Source organism: Postia placenta, assembly GCF_002117355.1.
Source record: "Postia placenta MAD-698-R-SB12 unplaced genomic scaffold POSPLAscaffold_7, whole genome shotgun sequence".
NCBI classification, from domain to species: Eukaryota; Fungi; Basidiomycota; class Agaricomycetes; order Polyporales; family Adustoporiaceae; genus Rhodonia; species Rhodonia placenta.
Genome location: NW_020169838.1, coordinates 871,710 through 890,991, shown reverse-complemented (window position 1 = coordinate 890,991; position 19,282 = coordinate 871,710). Strand labels below are relative to the sequence as shown.

The 19,282-nt window shown below is 59.1% G+C and overlaps 5 protein-coding genes across 5 annotated transcripts; 2 read left to right on the top strand and 3 right to left on the bottom strand.

Moving 5' to 3' along the window:
- Positions 1 to 1,311: 1,311 nt before the first annotated feature.
- Positions 1,312 to 2,608, bottom strand: POSPLADRAFT_1169883 (hypothetical protein). Its single transcript, XM_024488078.1, has 6 exons — positions 2,398 to 2,608; positions 2,219 to 2,342; positions 2,117 to 2,160; positions 1,868 to 2,066; positions 1,619 to 1,806; positions 1,312 to 1,549 (listed from the first exon to the last, which is right to left on the bottom strand). Exons 1-6 carry the CDS (start codon positions 2,507 to 2,509, stop codon positions 1,461 to 1,463), a joined length of 756 nt encoding a protein of 251 aa, XP_024338950.1. The 5' UTR covers positions 2,510 to 2,608; the 3' UTR covers positions 1,312 to 1,460.
- Positions 2,609 to 3,169: 561 nt separating this feature from the next.
- POSPLADRAFT_1074432 (hypothetical protein) lies at positions 3,170 to 6,424 on the top strand. Its single transcript, XM_024482707.1, has 10 exons — positions 3,170 to 3,309; positions 3,981 to 4,381; positions 4,433 to 4,578; positions 4,628 to 5,359; positions 5,427 to 5,515; positions 5,567 to 5,676; positions 5,761 to 5,854; positions 5,935 to 6,057; positions 6,120 to 6,147; positions 6,215 to 6,424. The coding sequence occupies exons 1-10, from the start codon at positions 3,201 to 3,203 to the stop codon at positions 6,351 to 6,353; spliced, it is 1,971 nt and encodes a 656-aa protein (XP_024338949.1). The 5' UTR covers positions 3,170 to 3,200; the 3' UTR covers positions 6,354 to 6,424.
- A 349-nt stretch (positions 6,425 to 6,773) lies between these two features.
- POSPLADRAFT_1056745 (hypothetical protein) lies at positions 6,774 to 8,184 on the bottom strand (the record flags this gene model as incomplete). The annotated part of the gene is made up of 3 exons (XM_024480827.1): positions 6,774 to 6,910; positions 6,967 to 7,325; positions 7,925 to 8,184. 3 exons carry the CDS (start codon positions 8,182 to 8,184, stop codon positions 6,774 to 6,776), a joined length of 756 nt encoding a protein of 251 aa, XP_024338948.1.
- A 1,508-nt stretch (positions 8,185 to 9,692) lies between these two features.
- Positions 9,693 to 16,631, bottom strand: POSPLADRAFT_1033841 (hypothetical protein; the record flags this gene model as incomplete). Its single annotated transcript, XM_024476963.1, has 21 exons — positions 9,693 to 10,122; positions 10,155 to 10,442; positions 10,480 to 10,601; positions 10,655 to 10,799; positions 10,871 to 11,028; positions 11,182 to 11,256; positions 11,359 to 11,452; positions 11,717 to 11,890; positions 12,120 to 12,375; positions 12,420 to 12,901; positions 13,082 to 13,208; positions 13,285 to 13,405; positions 13,453 to 13,793; positions 13,823 to 14,154; positions 14,576 to 14,686; positions 14,746 to 14,965; positions 15,015 to 15,066; positions 15,120 to 15,192; positions 15,262 to 15,315; positions 15,780 to 15,878; positions 16,081 to 16,631. The coding sequence occupies 21 exons, from the start codon at positions 16,629 to 16,631 to the stop codon at positions 9,693 to 9,695; spliced, it is 4,305 nt and encodes a 1,434-aa protein (XP_024338947.1).
- Positions 16,632 to 17,941: 1,310 nt separating this feature from the next.
- POSPLADRAFT_1039951 (hypothetical protein) lies at positions 17,942 to 19,114 on the top strand. The gene is made up of 3 exons (XM_024477630.1): positions 17,942 to 18,544; positions 18,619 to 18,878; positions 18,931 to 19,114. The coding sequence occupies exons 1-3, from the start codon at positions 17,966 to 17,968 to the stop codon at positions 18,968 to 18,970; spliced, it is 879 nt and encodes a 292-aa protein (XP_024338946.1). The 5' UTR covers positions 17,942 to 17,965; the 3' UTR covers positions 18,971 to 19,114.
- Positions 19,115 to 19,282: the final 168 nt, after the last annotated feature.

Sequence of the window (19,282 nt, the reverse complement as noted above, 5' to 3'; positions counted from 1 at the left end):
GATACGCCGTTATCGAGGGCAGGACGTCGTGAGATCCTGGATTAGACGGCCGGACGGTTTGTGTCTCGGCGAACGCCTATTTGATGGATGCGTAGGTTCGCCAACATCCTGATTCCTGGCCGCATCGACGAAGGGACCTTGCACATCGAACGGCGAGTCAATAAGCGTATAGAGTTCCTCCATCAGGATCGTATCTCAATCGCGCTCCACGCCGGATAATCCGTTCGTTTCGTCACCATGAACGTGCAGCTTCCTCACGAGAACGCGAACGACGCACCATGGCGGATCTTCATCAGGACAGCACCCGACTTCCCCGCATTCCTCTGGCAGGTCCTCTCGGCGGCCACTCGGACATCGGTCATGGTTGCAGGGGTATTTCCATTAGTCGAAGAAGAGACAGACGGGTGAGGACGCGAATGGCAGGCTCGGCGTCATGTAAGGCAATGCAGACGCTCACACGAGATAACTTCGCCGCGCGAGGCAAACGCTTGATAACGAACAATCAAGTTTCGGCTGGCAGCCACAAGAAGTGAAATTGGAAAAAGGCCGTCATGACGGTGCGCCTCTACTCGGGATGGTGGTGGTAGGAAGCGAAGAGCGCCCCCTCGAACGCATGCAGGAGGCTGTTCTTTATTTATATCAACATCGCGGTACTTACAACGTCGGTGTGATGAGTGATGATGACGTCGCAGGCTAAGCATGCTCATAAACAAATCCTTGTGGAACGTTAGCCTGACATTCTTGGAAATGCTCAGTCAGCCTCAGGTTGCTCATGCTCGGTCGAGAATCATCTTGGTGGGATCTACATTACATCAAAGCGCACGGGCGTCACGTCGTGCAAAAATTAGATCGGTTCGTCTCGCATGTCTGCTCGTATGAGTAGGTGACTTACCTCCGTGCACGAGTGTGAAGTTAATGAGTCGGGCATCACGTTAGTAAGCACTGCCGAGCTTACCAACGTTCATGCGTGACGTCTAGCCATCAGCCTCGAGCGACGAGGCGTCTCGCCCACTTCCGGCAACCTTCCCGCTGCGGCGATATAGTGCGATGGATAGCGATGACATCGCTGTGAGGTCGCCGGATGCATTACAGGGCTGACCATGGGAAGGCCACAGACAATGCAATCTTGCCGAAGTCTCGCTGGCAATCAAGAGCAACGTTGAGGGTGCATTCCACGTAATGGTCTGAGAACGAAAGGAAGTTTGCCGCAGCGCAAAAGCTGAGGCGAGACCGCCAAGGAAACGGCACAGGGTATGGCTCGATGTGATCTGCGCACCTAAAATAAGTAGGTTGGCTTGCATTCTCGCAGGAGAAACCTCGACGCTCATGCGCTGTCATCATGTTTAAACTTCCGAGGTACAGAATACATTACGCATTTGTATGCTTCTCTTCTTCCTTGATCTATTGGACATATAGCACTATGACCACCTTCCACACTCGGCGGCCACCGGAACCGGGGATTACGCCTTCTTTGCATTGATGATGTCGACGAACTCAGGCTTCAGAGAGGCCCCGCCGACAAGGAACCCATCTACATCTGGTTGGGTGGCTGCGGGAAAAGATACATTCGCATTCCAGTCCGCGCTCCGTACATTCTTCGATAACAGTTGAGACTCACCGAGTTCTTTGCAGTTCGAGGCCGTGACGCTGCCTCCGTAGATGATCCGCGTGCTCTCCGCAACGGCGGCAGAGACAGCCTTGCCCAGGAAACTGCGGATGTTGGCATGTGCCTCTTGCGCCTGGGCAGAGGTCGCGACCTTGCCGGTACCAATGGCCCACACGGGCTCGTACGCAATCACGACCTTGCTGCACGGGCACGGGCATGGATCGTGAGTGATACGAACACTGTGTGCTTCGTGGATCGTACCTCCAGTCCTTCGGGGTCAGCAACTCGATCACAGGCTTGAGCTGCTCCTCCACAACCTGGGCGGTCCTTCCCGCTTCCCGCTCCTCGAGCGTCTCGCCGACACAGAGGATGACAGAGAGTCCGGTGTCGATGGCGACGCGGGTCTTCTGGGCAACTAACGCAGATGTCTCGTGGAAGAGTGTGCGGCGCTCGGAGTGACCTGATCCATCCAATGAGATTATCCCGTAGCAAACATAAACGCGAACATACCAAGGACGACATAGGGAATGTCGGCATCTACAAGTTGCGCAGGGCTGCCCGATGCGCAAGATTGGCGATGATTTGGGAACCATTAACGCACCGCGATCTCACCTGATCTCTCCCGTGAATGCTCCAGATGCTTTCACGTAGCAGTTCTGAGCAGCGATCTTGATCTCTTTGCGGAGAATTTCCTTCAGAGTAAGCAAGTAGATCGCGGGAGGGGCAAGCACGACCTCTGTGGAAGTCCCAATCAGTTGAAAGCAGGTGGGAATTTCGAAGATTATGCTCACCAACAGAGGGGTCAATCGTTGCTTCATTCAAAACCTTCACAAGTGACCGCTTTTGCTCCTGCGTTGCAGGATTCATCTTGAAGTTTCCGCCGACAAAGAATTGACGAGACATGGCTATTCAGACGGTTGGTACAGATCGAGGGAGAGGTTTTCGTGTCGCTTTATGCGAAGTCGATGGGGGTTCAAGACGAGTCTGGGGTGGACCGGGGTGCTGGCCCTGCTGGGGAGTCTCTCGAGGATCAGCCCAGACTCTATCGCCGCATGTCCCGCCATCTAATCTAATCTCTCGAAGATTGGTCGGCGAGGAACATTGGTCTGGCGGCAAAAGTCCATGCAAAATATCGTCGCCAATTAACATGACAAGCTTGTCGATGATGGTACATTCGGAATAGACGAGTGACGGTAGTTGTCCTTATTCCATGTCAAGTCAAAATAATAATGATCGTCATTTCTATAAATGATCTTCACTTATCTAGGCGCGATTAGATTAGATCTAACGCTATGATGTGACTAAATCTAGCCGAATTGTTTTCTTCACGTCTCGGTCGATACTTTCAAGTTCACGGATTTCCTAGCTTTCATTATCCACTGATTGCCCCGCGTGCTCTTGGAAAAGAAGGGTACAAGTCGACGGATCCCTCGTGCCGGAAGACTGCCGTTTCTTGTCCAAGATCCAATCGATTTTGCGCCAAATACAAGCCAGCATCATCGAGTCATCCTCAAATTGAATGCGCCTTTGCCTCCGGCCTGCTAAACTTATCCAACGCTGTACATTTACTGTTCGCTTCCATCACATCCACACCATGACAAACCCTGTGGTAAACAAGACTGCGCATCCGTTTGACAAGGCACGACTGGAGTCGGTGCTCGCGCACAGGTTCTTCTATGCACCAGCGTTCGAGATCTATGGAGGTGAGTCTTTACGTTTCGCATCGTCGTGTGTTTCGTGATTCGCATTCCTACTGTTGAACCTGTTGGTCACGATCTGTCCCTGTGTACTTCGCTGCTCAAAAGGTCTGTTCTGTGCGGCCTTGTTCCCGATCAGCACTGAGGAGCTGAACTTCAACCAACCCGAGAATGGAGATTACTTTTTACCTGGCATCGCGGGGTGAATGCGAGTGCGTGGCTGCCTTGAATGGAGGCTTTCACTACGCGATAACAACCACCGTTGCTGAGACATTAGTGCCCCCAGTTGTGTATGAAAGGCGCCGCTGCCTGCGCGGCTTCCTTTTTACAGAGAATCATCCGCCTGGTCAGGGAAACTCAGCACGGCCCGGTGAAATTTCACTAAGATAATGAGTCAATTCGCAATCGTTCTAGGTGACAGAAGTCAATTGTAACTATGCCCACGATGCAGAGGCGCCTCGGGATAGCCTATTCTACCGCAAAATATGAAACCAGACAGCCACTCCGACCGCTCATGGCGAGCTTATATCGCAGCTTGCAGCCATACTAGCGTTCTCTATAAATAGCCATATTACTATGGGTGCTCCACACTCGCAATACGAGTTCTCCGATTGCTCTCCGGCGCGATGCAATGTGTATCGATCGCATTTGCTGACATTTGGGTTGCTTCCCTATAGGTATTGCTGGTCTCTACGACTACGGTCCGCCGGGCTCGGCCCTGCAAAGCAATATCATCTTGGAATGGCGCAAGCATTTCATTGTCGAAGAGCACATGCTCGAGCTTGACACGACCATCATGACCCCAGCACCTGTCTTCGAGACGTCTGGCCACGTCGCGCGTTTTGCGGATTGGATGGTCAAGGACATCAAGACGGGTGCAGTGCTGCGCGCCGACCACCTTGTGAAAAACGTGCTCTCCGCACGCCTAGTGTCGAATAAAGAAGCGCGGGCATTGGCTGCTCAGCCTCAGAAAGAAGACGAGAAGGCGAAGAAGAAGGCGAAAAAGGACAAGGGCAAGCCCGCCCCTGTGCAGTTGCCTGATGAGCTCGCTGCGGAGTACGAGAACATCCTGGCGCAAGTACGTGACAGCCCCCCGCGTCTTGGCTCGGGTTATTGATGCCCCACATAGCTGGACAACTACTCTGGTCCTGAACTGGGCGAGCTATGCAGGAAATACAATATCACCAACCCCGATTCAGGCAATGAAGTGACCGAGCCCCAACAGTTCAATCTGATGTTCGCCAGTAGCATCGGTCCCACTGGTCAGCATCCAGGGTGAGATTCCTGCTGCAATCGCCTGGGCCCAACCTCACGTAGACCCTAGTTTCCTGCGCCCGGAGACCGCGCAGGGCCACTTCCTAAACTTCTCGCGCCTGCTTGATTACAATAACGGCCGCCTGCCATTTGCATCCGCGCAAATCGGGCGCTCGTTCCGCAACGAAATCTCGCCGCGCGCGGGTCTGCTGCGCGTGCGCGAGTTCACGATGGCGGAGATCGAGCACTTTGTTGACCCGGAGGACAAGAATCACGAGCGGTTCGCCGAGGTGCGTGACGTCGAGCTGGACCTTCTCGATCGGCACGTGCAGCAGGCGGGCAGCACCCAGGTTTCGCGAATGCGCATAGGCGACGCGGTCGCGCGTGGCGTGATCGCGAACGAGACTCTCGGATACTTCCTCGCGCGGATCCACCTCTTCCTCACCAAGATCGGGATCGACCCCGAGCGCCTGCGCTTCCGCCAGCACATGGCGAACGAGATGGCGCACTATGCGGCGGACTGCTGGGACGCGGAGATCGAGAACTCGTACGGCTGGACGGAGTGCGTCGGCTGCGCGGATCGCGCCGCGTACGACCTGTCCGTGCACTCGAAGAAGACGGGTCACCCGCTCGTCGTACGCGCGCAGCTTCCCGAACCGATCGTCACGGAGCGCGATGTCGCAGAGTACAACAAGAAGGCGCTCGGCAAGACGTTTGGCAAGGATCTCGCCACGATCACGCAGGCCATCGACGCGTTCGACGAGGCGCAGATGGTCAAGCTCAAGGACGAGCTCTCACACGGGTAGGCATCTAGGCACCCCCTCGTTGCGCCTCCTGCCCAGGCTATTCTGATCTGTATTGCAATGCAGCTCTGCCACGATCCAGTCGCCTGACGGGCGAGAATTCAAATTGACTCCCGATCTTCTGACCATTGAGCGGAAGACATTCAAACAGTCCAGTACGTCGTGTGTCATTGCCGCATGCAGCATCATCTGACCCTGCCATTCAGCGCGAGAGTACACTCCCAACGTCATCGAACCTTCCTTCGGCCTCGGCCGTATTCTATACTCGCTGCTAGAGCACTGCTTCTGGAGTCGAGAGCAGGACGTCGAGCGTGGGGTGAGCGTCCCCGTCCGCTTCCCATGAGATCATGCACGTCTGACACGTCTCCCCAACTTCTCCGCCGCCACCAACCCCATCCAGGTACTCTCCCTGCCGCCCGTCGTCGCTCCCACCAAGGTTCTGATCGTTCCCTTGAGCGCGAAGGACGAGTTCAAGCCGCTCGTTAAGGAGATTTGTGCGTACCACCCGTGGTCATCTGCGCACGCCGCGCACCAGGTTGGCTAGGCTGACACGCCAGGATGCACTCTCCCACAGCTCTGAAACTGCGCAAGGCCGGCGTGTTCGCGCACGTAGACGACTCGAGCCAGTCCATTGGCAAGCGCTATGCCCGGAACGACGAGCTGGGCACGCCCTTCGGCATCACTGTCGACTTTGCTTGTACGTCTTCCCGAGACTGTAGGCCGCCACGCCTCTGACTACATACCTTCCCTTCCGCGTAGCTGTTAAGCACCACACAGCGACATTACGGTGAGCTGCCTGGCGGCTATTTTTCTCACCCTTTCCTATGCACTTGCTGACGGCCGCGTGCTTGCAGTGAGCGTGACACGACCATCCAGCTCATCGGGCCTGCAGACGACGTCGTCGCCATAGTCACCGAGCTCGTGGAGGGCACGATCGACTGGGCAGAGGCGTGCCGCAGGCTGCCCGTGTACGAGGGTGTCCAGGCCGAATAAACGTTAAGGCGCGCACGACGGCGCCTGTCTCCTAGCGAACTGACAAAATGGCATTAATATTGTATTCCGAAGACCGACGTGTCTTGACCGTATCGAGCCTAGACGTGTGTGGGGCGAGCTTGTTCTCTCCCTTCCTTTTCCTGCGTGCTCGCGTACTGAGACGCAAGCGTCGCTGGCAGGCCGTGGTCGCACCGGAGGTATGTGCGCGCGACGATTGGCTGCAGGACGCCGTGTCGCACGGGCCGTGCCCAGCATCGCGGCCGTGGCGCGCCACGAGTCCGAGCTGCGACAGCACGCGCGGCGGTTGCCGCGCGCGCAGGGAGGCTAAGCCCGGCCAGGTAAGAGGGGCGCACCGAGAGAGGCAGCGCGGGCCCGTGGCGGCGGGCGTTTCACGCCACGCATCACGCATCAATATTCTGCTTACGCTGCATGACGACGGCGCACCTCGCGTCGCGCGCGCAGGGCCGCGTTTATACGCACCTGGGGCCGCACCTGCAACCCAATCAGCCCCGGGCTACGCGAGATGTGATGCCGATGGGGAGGGTCCTGGATCCCGACTGCCAGCGGTATGCGGTAGATAACGTTAATATTCCAGGCGACACGGGACACGGACACCGGGTGCCACGATAGGCGGAGAAATGAGGGTGGGACACCACCCCACGTCGAGCGTGGCCCGTGGGCGTGGCGTCCAACGCCAACATTGCGCGCGCGCGGCGGTCCAGGCTCCAGTCCCAGGCCCCGAGCTTCATGCGCACGGCAAAACCGCACGGGCGAGCAGCAGCCGTCCTAGCACTCGGGCGCGGGCGACGGCGCGCATCTCGATTCTCGACTCTTTCCCGGGCTGCAGGCTGCGGCGCAAAGGCCCCGACAGACAGCGCCCGGCGGCACGCGCCTCGGACATGCCGCGGGACGGGGGCGGCCGGCGGCCAGCGGTCAGCAGACGCTGCGGGCACCGGCGTGAGGTAAGCGGGTCTGCCGGGCGTGAGAAGCGTGCGCGGGGCAGGGGTTCCCGGCGCGCGAGCGTGTGTGGCAGATCGCGCAGCGCGATCGGGCGAGCGGCGTGAGCATCTCGGGGACGAGACGTTCGACGAACACGCAGCGATGGGGGTGAGCTCGCTCGCAATCAGTGTTCGCGGGCGTGCGTCAGGACGGAGAGCAGCAGCTAACTGCGTATCAAGTCGCTGCAGGCTGCAGCGCGCTCCGGGGCTGCCTGTCGCCCGAGGCGCATCCCCGCCCCAGCGCAGCGCGTAGATACCGTACCAGCTCGGCCAAGTGTTTCAGGCCTTGTGACCGTGACGCGCTACTTGACAGTTCAGCCGCATCGCGGCAGTTCGAACTGTGGTTTGCCCAATCGGAGGATCAGATTTGAGGTGAGCACTGGTGGGAAACACCGTATATAGTAAACAGCGAGCCTCCAGGGTAAATCCATGGCATCGGTAAACCAGAATACGTCCGATACATCGCGGGCTCCCGCTCTGCAGGTTGAACAAGCAAAACAAACAGGTTGCCGGCCACCGTAATAACAGATTCCGTGCCCAGCTCATGGCTGGCAGTGATTGTGACACACGAACCCGAGGTGCCCGTGATGCGTGACTGCGAACACTTTGTCGACTTGGCGCACTATTAAGTAGTACGGGCTGCGGCCTGCGGGCTCGTCATAGGGTGATGGGCCCTGGGTCAGGAACGTTGCAGGGATCTGAGTCGCACGCGCGAAGCACGGCCGGCGGACGGTGATGGACGGTGGGACAATGACGAATGACGCGGTGGCCCCGTCCTTCTCTTCGTTCTCAGCGCACATTCGCGTTCTCGCCCGCGGAACGCCCGTTGCCATAATAATGGCGGGCACGCGGCGCGACACATGCCGCGCGCAGCCCGATCGAGCTTGGTCAGTCACCGCCGCGGAGACCGCGCACGCCCCGGGGCAGACTGGGAGACGCGTGCGCCCGAACGGGCAGGAGGCAGGAGGCGAAACGAAGCACGCGAAGGGAAGGGGAAGGGGAAGGGGGGCAGGATCGCGTATCGTGGAAGCGCGAAGGCGAGAAGCGGGCACGCAGAGCCAGAGCCAGAGCCAGCCGGACGGCGATGCGGCGCCGGATTAGCTCGCAGACGCAGCGTTGGCAGAAGCGGGGGGCGAAGACAAGACGCTTCGCAAGACGCGATCTCGAGCTCATATCGCGGTGCACGGCCGGCCTGCAGCGCGAAGCTCGGCCTGCACGAGCGATATAGCTGCTGCGCGACAAGATGGGCGGTCGCGGTCGCTCGATAGGCTGCTGGGACGGCAGATGACCCAGCATAGGCTGGCACGCGCGGTTCGCGAAGGCGAGCCTGGGCAGCCCGCATATGCGTCTGCGAGTGCCCCGGGGAAGCGCCATTCAATGTTCGATAGTGCTAGTGGAGCGACGCCTGGCAAGGTTCAGGCCCAGGCGGGCACGCGAGCGGGCAGACGGCTGCTGCAATTGTATGCGTCCGCGGCCCTAGGAGGCAATGGTGAGGACAAGAAAGCGCGAATAATAGCGCGCGCCGCATTCGCCGGGCCAGGGCGGCCCCGGGAACGTGATGGGCACGCCGGTTCACGACCAATGGTTGTGTTGGACAGGGGCAAGGGGATCGGCTGAGGGGGAGGCGCCGCTGGGTCTTATGACAGAGTGGGAGGCTGTTTGACGAGGAGAGGGAAGCGTCGAGGCAGGATGGCGCAAAGGACGCCGCGAGGAGGCGTGAGGATGGCGACCCGATAGGGCAGGGCATAAGGCCGGCGAGATGAGTGGTCGATCCGGGGGGGAAGGGGGCTGTCAGGTGGGCCGCAGGCTGCGAAGCGACCGGTCGACTGAATTGATTGGAGGCGTCGCTCTAGAATCGTTGCATCATGGCGTGTCTGGGCGGGAATAAACGCAGAAATTCGCGGATTCGTGATAGCTGGGATGCCGCGAGGTGATGATGTGCTGTATTGACGGGGAAAGCGGGGAGATATCTGTGGGTGCCGCGAGGCGGGGTGCAGGCGTGCGAGCGCGGATGATATAGCGAAAGTGGGCCTCGCAGGGCGACGGAGAGTGCGGCCGGGACCGAGGCGTGCCAGTGCAGGGGCCTCTCGAGGATATTGGACGGCCGTGCTGGGCGCTGGCGGCGCTGGCTGGTGCGGCTCGGCTGTGCTTATCGCGCTGCGACAGCTCGACTCGGATGCGGTTCGCGCGCGGGGATTGGTCGATCAGACATACACGCGCAGATGGGCAGCCCGATGTGCACCTCCCAATTTTAAACGTATACGCGAGATGAATGCCGAGTCCGTCGCTTCCACTGCAAACAGGCCTGGGCCCGACCGCATATAAAGTCTCCCTCTCCTCCCTACCAGCCCTCCCATCCTCCTGCTGCCGCGCCCACCGTCCGCCGCTGCGTCCCTGCGTGCCTCGCCCGTCGCGTTTCCAACCGCGTTCGCCCCTTCCATCCTCCCCCGCACCTCCTGCACGTCCCACGCTCGCCCACCCCCACCCACCGCACCATGTCTTCGCAAATCAAGAAGTCCTCCTCCTCCACCTCCTCCTCCTCGAGCACGCGCTCCGCCCCGGACCAGCTTATCGCGCTCCCGAGCCTCTCCTGCCAGCTCTCCTCACTACCACACGCCAAGAGCGTCGACAGCGTGTCCCTCCACCCGACGTCGATGTCGGCACAGCGCAACGCAGAGAGCGAGGCAAAGGTGACTACACCGCGTCTTATCGTAGACCGCTCGTGCTTACACGCATGCCCAGCTGCGAAAAGCGCTCTCCAAGTCTGCCGCCTCGCCACCAAGCAGCTTCCCCCAGTACGCACCACCGGTGAGCATCACAGATAGGCCCTCCGCCGCTCTGAACCGCCGCTGACCACGTGCTGCGCATCCAGCCCGCGGCATCGTACTCGCCCGGCTCCAGCTCGACGCCGCTGATGATGCGCAAGTCTGTGAGTCGCGCGCGTGTGCCCGTCCCGCACGCAGTCGTAGTCTGACACGCTGCGTCGCAGACGAAACCGTCCAAAATCCCCGTATGAGAAGCCGCCCGCCGCTCCTCCCGGCGCAGTGCGCACCCATAGACGTCCGCCCGGTTTCCGTTCCCCCGTCTATATCTATCCACATGGGACTTTGCAGTGCAGTTGCACGGACAACTGCGCGCGCCGCAGCCGCCTTTCCTCCTCTCCCTGCCCGCGCCCACGACCCAAAAGCTGTCGCACGCACACCACTTCCTCTTCCTCCCCCTCCATGTCCGTTCCTCGCCGTCTCCATCTCTATACTTCGCTCTGCATCACTAGACGTCCCGCTGCCTCTACCTCGTACCTACTATCACCCTTATATCCCTCCCGCATCTATATCCCCCACCCCGCTCCCCGCCCTCCCCGTCCCTCCTTCTTGCATCACGTTCACGTTCGCACAATCGGTTTTCTTCGTCGCTCCGCACTCTCTCTCGCATCATATCAGTCTTCTGTCTGGGGCCCCTGGTGTTTCTCTCTCATTATTAGTCGCACTCTGTCTTCCTGTCGCTGCTCGCCCTACATACATGTGGAATATATTGCCTCCCGGCGCGCGCCGCGCCCCGCTGCTGTACATTCTGTCCGCTGCACCCGTACATCCTGTCCGCTGCAGCTGCACCCCGCTAAGCGCAACGCCCGAGCCCCGAGCCCCGAGCCCCAAGCCCCGAGCCCCGATACGTGCGCCCTAGACTCGTCTCCTTGCCGCTCTGACAGTGACCATGAACAGAACACAGGGCGCGCCCCTCCCCCCGTTGCGTCAGCATCAGCCCGGCGGCTAGCTGCAGCCTGCCGTCCGCGGTCCCCGGTGCCCATGACGAATGCGCGGCGGGCGCCTCACGTGCGGCGATGGCGATTCGCGCTCCGCCGTCCTTTCGCCTGCCTCTGTCCTCTGTCCTCTGTCTTCCTGTGTGATCTATGATCCCGTCCACTTTCCTGTGTGACCTCGTCCACTGAGATGATACTCCGCGAGCAGGCCCGCCCACCCTCGAAATGCCCGCGCCCGTCTTCTGCGCACCTGACCGCGTGTCCTCGAACGCCGCGCTCCCGCGCGTCCTCGAACGCCGCGTTCTAGCGTCCCCCGCGTCCGGGCCTGCAGCCAATTTCGCGCGCTATAGCATGCGCGCCGGGCGCGGACGATCGCCCGCATAGGCAGCACACGCGGGCGCGGGCGCTGTCACAGTCCCCGGCCGCGCCATGTCCGCCGCGCATGGCGATGGCAGGTGGCGACAGAGTTCACGATGCGTGGTGCATGATGAATGCTGGGCATATGAGCATATGAAAGGGTGCGAGCGGCAGCTGCGGGGCTCCAGCCTTCCCGCCAGGCCGGCGCGGGCCCTATCGATCGCTGGAAGTTAATGTGGATGTGGACATACGTGACGGAGCAGGATCGAGCCTGTGCTCGGACGTGGCGATGCAATGCAATGCGCGACCTGTACGCTGCGTCGATCGCAGCGCAGCCAGTCTGCGGTGGCACGGCCACCTTGGTATTGCTATTGCTATTGGTGATGCCCCCCGCTGGCGCCCAGCTGCGAGTGCGTCCGCGATCTCTATTAGTGAACTGCATCATACATGCGCCCTTTCAATAGGCCTCCTCTTGCTCTGTTGCTGTTTCTGGTTCTGGTTCTGGTTCTGTTTCTCCTGTTTCTCCTAGTCCCTAATCGAGGCGCTCGTCGCCCGGATCGCGCCCGCCTGCAATATCGCCTAGAACTCCCCGGGCCTACCAGCAGCGCGCAATTATCTGCCTCCGAATCAGCAGATTGCAGCGCGCTTGCGCACTGCTGTGCTGCAATCACAGCGTGCCCCGGATGCCCCGCCGCGCGATCCGTCCGTGCTGCGAGGCGCGTCTCCTCGGTCAGCCTGGGGCGGAGGATTCCGTGTGCCATGAGCCATGGACCATGTCCGACGTGTCTCCGCGATTCATATTCAGATACAGAGCGAGGGACGCGACGCGATGCATGCACCCGCTTGTAATGCGTTATGCGCCAGCGCCAGCGCCGGGCAAGCTCAGAGGGGGGGCCCCACGTGTACGGGGCTTCCGTAACACGTCCGACATATCGCTCCCTCCGCCAGACTCACGTCTATCAGTGGTCGTCCCCGGCCGCCCCTGCCGCTGGCCGTGCCGCCGTGTGCCGGTGCGCCGTCCTATCTCTATCGCTCCTATCGCTCCTCGCCGGCCTGCGCTGCGTTCTGCGTTCTGCATGACGCAGACGTTCAGTTCCTCCCCCGCATGACGACGCGCCGCGCCGCGCCGTGTGTTGTGTCGTCGCGATCGGGCCCGATCGTGCGCGGGGCACCGATGGATCGTGCATCGTGCATCGCGCGAGATGCAGGTGGCCCACGGGGTGAGCGGCGCGTCATCTGACGTCGGCGCGCCGACGCGCCCATAGCCCATAGCGAGAAACTGGGCCAGCGGCCCTCTCCGGCAACAGCGGCCCATCCATGCAGCACGCATCTGTGTCCAGGATGTCCAACGGTACCGCATCCCGTCATCTGTCATACATCCGCCGCAGACGTGCGTCGCTAGGGCGGGCACGGCGGCTCCTCCGGGGTGGATGCTCCTGCGGTGCGGCTAATATCTTGTGTACAAGCGCGTTTCAAGGTGGTCAAGCCACCTTCTATAGATCACCAACCGCGGCACCATGGTGGACAGCAATAGACCTGGCATAAAGGGGGTCGACGATCTCGCGCACGCACTCGTCCGAGGTCCGAAGGTGGCCAGTGGGCCACGAAACCCGCACCTCCACACGCGACGCAACCGCCCCCGCGGGGCACCGAACAAGGTTCCGGGGCGTGGCCACTCGCCTGGCAACGTTCGTGGACCGTGGTGAATCACGGGCCACGACCCGCCCCGCGGCGTGCTATGTTCTGCCAGCCCGGCGCGGTGATCCAGGCTCACTTGCTCAGTTGGGCGGAGGGCCGTGGGACGCTGGGGCGGACGCACCGAAACGTCGTCGATCAGCCACCGGTATCATCGTGCGAGGACACGGCACCCCGATCATGACGAGAGGCCCATCAGCGGAGACGCTTCCACGTCCTGCGTGGCCTGCGAACGCCCCCGTCTTCTGGCAAGGTGCGACATATTGCCGCAACTGGCAATGTTTGTCGGAACCTCCGCTCCCCCCATCCCCCCATCCCCCGGCGCGTCGTCGCGGCCCAGATAAGCCTCCGCCTGGCGAGAGGGCGCGAGGCAGGCCAGCACTACTGTGTCGCCGAGAAGCGTCTTATCGCTCGCTTCGCGGGACAGCCCTAGGTCTCTGTGGTCCTCGACGCGCACGGGGACGCGGACGTGCCAGCCACGATTGCCCCCGCGCCTTCTGCGCCCGCTGATCCGGACGACGCGAGACGAGGGTGCGGTACGCCTGCGCAACTCTATCTCGCGGTGCAGGCGCCGCGCTTCATTACCTGCCTCGTACGGCCATATGCCCAGGACGCCCCGCGGGGGCAGTAGCCCTGCGAATCGCGATCAGGCCGCGGTGCACTGGTGATCCAGGTTCTGCGGATGCCGTCGCCCGCGCCGGTCGCCAGAGGGCCCCCGCCGGGACGCGGTGCGTCGCGCCTGGCCAATGGGACGCGATCCGCCCCGCCGTATCCGCTGCGGTGTGTGCTGCCCAGGATGGCTACCTGATAAGCAATTAGAGCCGTCCCCGCGCGACCCTGAGGCCCGAGGGTCAGTCGGACGGGGACGGCCTTCGGGGCTTGCCTATGCATGCCTCTCCCATTCGCTGCAAGCTCCGCAGGAACAAACTCAGCCCCAGAGGCAGCGAACTCGTTCGGGCAGATCTGCTCGAGCACCGACTCGACCCGACTCGCGCTGCATGTTCGATCCGTCAGTGCCGGCGTCCATCGCTCGGAGCGGTAACGAGGCTCGGAGCCTCTTCAGCAAGTCTCGCCAATGCCTATCTCGCTTAACTTGCAGGGGTGCAAACGCCCATTTACGCTCACCCGTCCTATCATTGCGGAGCGACCTGAATGCCGCTGCCTCTCGTAGCAGATCTCGCAAGCAATGGCCTCTTAGCGTAAGCGCAATCACAATCCTGGAGTAAGTATCGATGCAATGACGGGTCGAGCCCCGGGGTCAATTACAAGCCTATGAGTAGATAAATAACAATGTCGTAACATCAGTGCGTTTTCCAACATGTGTGCATTCGCCGGGAATGTTCGTGTAGAGATGAGCATGCGATCCGCGACCTGCAGGCAGCAGACGGGTGTCCGTATGAACCCGCCGTTCTCACTGTGTCTTTCCCGACGCCGCCTTCTGGCTGCCAGCATTCGCCGCGTGGAGCACGGTAGCGATATCCTGGCCTAGACGCCACACGATGCACGCCGGGACGAGAAGCCAGAGCCTGCAGGAAATTTTCGTGAGCTCATTACGAGAGGTGTCTCCAGGATGGCGAACACATACCCCATTGGTAGGACCCAGTACGCCACGAGCGTCTGCAGGTCGTTGTGCATGATCGAGCAGCCACCGCAGTAGTACTCGATCAGCCAATAGAGGGCTGTTTTTGACAGGGTCATGAGCGCGCTGGCGAAGCCCAGCAGCGGGGCGGCCGGCGAGCCCTGGGCATGCACGAGCCAGAGGTAGCCGATGTTCATGAAGTTTTCGACGAGCGTGAGGAATGCTACTGCGTGATGAGACGGAGCGCCTTGCGGCGGCATTATCAACACGCTCACCTTGCGCGTTTGGAAAGCCATGGCCCTTTTCGTATGCCTGCACGCCGTAGTTCTGCAAAAGCGGCATGAGACCGGCCGTCAGGCTGAGCTCGCACTACGACGTACCCTATCCACGTTCTGGTATATCGCATAGGGTTTCCAGAGAAAATGCAAGTCTCCGCCCACCATTGACCGGGGGCTGCAGGCACGAGGCGCCACGAGGCTTCATCAGGTGTGTTACGACATACCATAGACAGATCGCACTCACCGCATCAGAAGGAACCCAGAATCCCAGAAGACAAGTGGGATAGTGAGTGCGAACCTGGTCCAGACGAATCTGTCAGCTAATTGGACGCGAGAGTGCGAGAAAGTATTTCGCGGAAAATGCTCCAGGCGTCCTGTATGGTGGTTATCACCGCAGTGCGGCACCTCCTAAATCGGGTCTAATAACTTTAAGGGCCACTGTTGCAGTCCTCACTCTCATGCCAACTTCAGATCTCATGAAGTCTATTATCGCTGCCCGGATACCGGTAGGGTATCTCGGGGACAGAGTCCTGCACCCTGCTCATCACGGAATATCCAGCATCAAGGGAACAATACAAGTTCCCACCCTTTCCAATGATGCCAGGATTTGAGCGCTACATGCGTGACGGACGCCATACACATTGGGAAATCCGCCTTGTGGCTAGTGGCTAAGTTGGAAGCTGAGATGATAAGGCAAGCATGACATCTCGAATACCAGCCACAATACTTGAAGGCAGAAAAGCTTGCCTTGCGGCCTCGTACCCTGCGCAGCTCAAGACAAGTGGCCGACCAAGGCGCAGCCACCACGGGCAATACGTGTTCACAGAGACATATGAGGAAGCGAGTTCAAACGCCAAAGGCCTTCACTAATACCGGCAGCATGTTTTACTACTGCAAGATAAGCCCTGTCGTCCGGTGCTTGTGGCGTTGGCTTGTCGTGTTCTGACCTCAAGCTCGATGCCGGCCTACCAACCACAGTTGCGAATGGGGGAGTCAGTGTCCGCAAGCAGACCTGAAGGCATTCCCCACGGAACACGAGTATGAGAGAACCATAGACACGCACCAAAGTGAAACCCAAAGTGGCGTCCGCCGAGGAGTCGCAGCCATCCGTCGCGGTTGTCGTGGCGAGAGGAACGGTATTCTCGGCAGGATCACCTGCAGCTTGTGGATGTAGACACTGAAGCCGTGGGAACCGGGCTTGCTTGGAGGCGAGACTCCCCCGTGCACGATCTCACGATTGACATCTGTCGCGTCTGGAGTAGTTGGGCGCGACGAGGAACTCGCGGAGTCGGGGCTTGGTGGCGCGGGTTCGAGGTAGTAACCGAGAGGTGTGTTGAGCCCGTCCTTCATATATCCTCTCCGCCAGTGCGCGAGCGGTCGCTTGCGCGTGGCTTCTTGAATGCGGTGAACGTCGAATCGGTCTGAGTAGCTAGCGGAAAAGAGTGGTTTGTACATCTTTACGAGGTCGGGGGCGTCGGAGTTGGTGGATGGGAAGTGCAGCGAGCGAGAGCGAGCGCGGTCGTCGCGTTCATCATGGTGTGTGGCAAATGACGCGTTCTCCATGAGGCAGCAGGTGGCCACGGTGTAGCAACGCGCGGTTGTGGCTGTGTCCATACGCGCAAATAACGACCTGTAATTCTCACTCTTGAATGCGTGATCTCAAATTTGGATCTCTTTGTTGTAACACATTTCCTCCGAGTTCATATTGCACGGTGTCCTTATATGTACCTAGTCGACTGTCTTCGTAGGACAAGACGGCCTCAAATGTGTGCAAGATGATTCTATGATCAGTGGATCAAACAATTGATACACTACTCTGTTACAATAAATCCATCCACCACCAATGTAGCGACTCAATCATGATCACCAATTTGAGCAACGCCTTTATCAAAAGTAACAAACATGGGCGCCTATGATTACCAGTAACCTTATCTTGATCTCGGCATCCGCCGATTCTCAGGTTGCTCGACCCGATTTATGATTTCTTGCACTGTAACTTGGGTGTACTTATTCTTACTACAGTGACCTCAAGGAATCCCACAACCTTACACTTATGTAGTGGGGCACAATAGTAAGGGGAATCTCTTCTGGCGGGGTTTCTGACCTTCCTGACTGGCCTGGCATAACAGCACCATAATTGGATTGTCAAGATCTCGTACTAGACCCCCACACAACGAAGGAATACATCCGGCCGCCTCTCGTGGATCAACGACCAAACCTGTCGAAGCACATATATGACATTGCGACTACAGCTCTCCACGCATCTTCCGCTGCCAGTTGAAGTATGGCGTATGATTGTTCAAGAATTGACTCGAGACAGTAAACGCACATGCCTGTCCGTTTGTTGGATGCTCCATGACTTGGCACTGGAGCAGCTCTTTTCAACCATTCACCTTTCCTTTGGCTCGCTGGAGAAAAACTACGACGAAGTGGGCTATGAGTTCGACTGCGAGCATAACGCGGTCATGGCCGGCGAGATCCTGTCACACATCATACGGGACCCTTCGTTTGCTCTAAACGTCAAAATCCTGCATATATATGCCTTTGCCAAAACCCGTGCTACTTTTGAAGAGAGTGCGTGCTCCATTTGTATAGCTGTTCATAATATGGAAGTGTACTTATCTTGCTGCAGCATGTCTCTGCGCTGCAATCCAGCTGCTTCACAATCTGCGTGGTCTGCATTGGTACGGGATCCGTCCTGAGCCGACGCTCACAATCTTCGAGTCATTGTCCACAGCGAACCCTGCGCTTGAGCGATTGACGATACCGTACGTATGAGAGACTGTCCCCTGCACCACGCTAATAAACACGCACGCAGGTTGCGATTGGTGTATCGAGCGTCCTTCTGCCAGCTACCCCGCCTGAAGTCCATTACACTCTCGAATGACGTCAGACCGACCGGGGAACACATCGAGAAATCCAACGTGAAAGACGCGTACCATGCCTTTATGGAAGCAACCCGTGATTCACTGACGGAGCTGTCCATTGTCGGCGGTCTCGTCTGGGATAGCCCTATCCACACGCTGCGCGACGTCACGCACCTGCACCTCGAGTTGCCCGTCCCATTATCCAATATCGATTTGCTCTTCCGCCATAGCGCTGGACTGCAGTCGCTCACGCTGATATGCGGCGTGGTAGAGGACACGGGGCTCTGGACCGTACTTATGGAACACGCATCGGCCCTTCCCGGCCTGACCTCTTTCAAGTTGCACATTTCTCCGAACACTACCGTCACGGAATCCATGGCCACTGTGCTATTCGACTTCCTACAGCAAAAGAAAAGCCTGCGTAGGCTCGATATCGCCGCTGGCGCGGGGTGGACCCATCGCGAGACAACGCCTGTGCTTGAGCGGATCTCCAAGCTGCAAAGCCTAGAGGTGCTCGGGGTAGACCTGCAGTATCACTCATTGGGTTGGAGACACTTGGAAGATCTGCTCAGACTAATCCCGCACGGCATCACTGCCCTTCGTATCAAAGCGACAGCCACCGACGTACTCTTCGGCGGGTATGTCTCAGTCCTAGACCTGGTGAGCTGCTCACTCGTCTCCATGATCTCAACCTTCACGCGGGACGTACTAATCACGTCTTTGTACCCTGCCAGTGGGGAAAACGTCCAATTATCCGATTTACATACGTCGACGACCGCGATATCCCACCCTGGCTGACTATGCAGGAGCTTGCCGAGGAGTCGTGCAGCCTCGAGCTTGTGGGGCACAACGGCCGCTTCGCAGACGTCGAGCACGAGGAAAACGAGCCCTCGCTGTGCTATTGGTCGCGGAGCAAAGTCGAGTTCCGGACGGTCGAAGATTTCGGGTGCGAGGACTGGGAGTGGCTGATGCGATGCCATCGGCTCTGCTACGAGTAAGTTACGCTTGCATTGTACTGACTATAGTAAACCTAGCTCACGACGCAGCAGCCCGGATATACAAGAGGACTTCCCAGAGCTGCCGTGAAGTATTATAAACCAAATGATCTGCTTTTACGGCGCCAGCGCTTCACAAGCGTTCAGCCCAGCGGATGATAAATAACAGTGAGTGATGCACAAGGACTGCGGTATAAGTATGTTGCTATGTATATATCATATGTATGTATGTATGCGTTTAATAGGAAGAACAGGGCGACTGTGAGCTCATGCCGTGAATGTACGTGAATGCAATGCGCAGAAATGCTATAAGAAAGTCCGATTACCATGACGATGTGACTCCGATCCTAACAGGTACTGCCAGGGATAGAGGGGCCGAACGCACCCGGACCTGGCGTCCGTG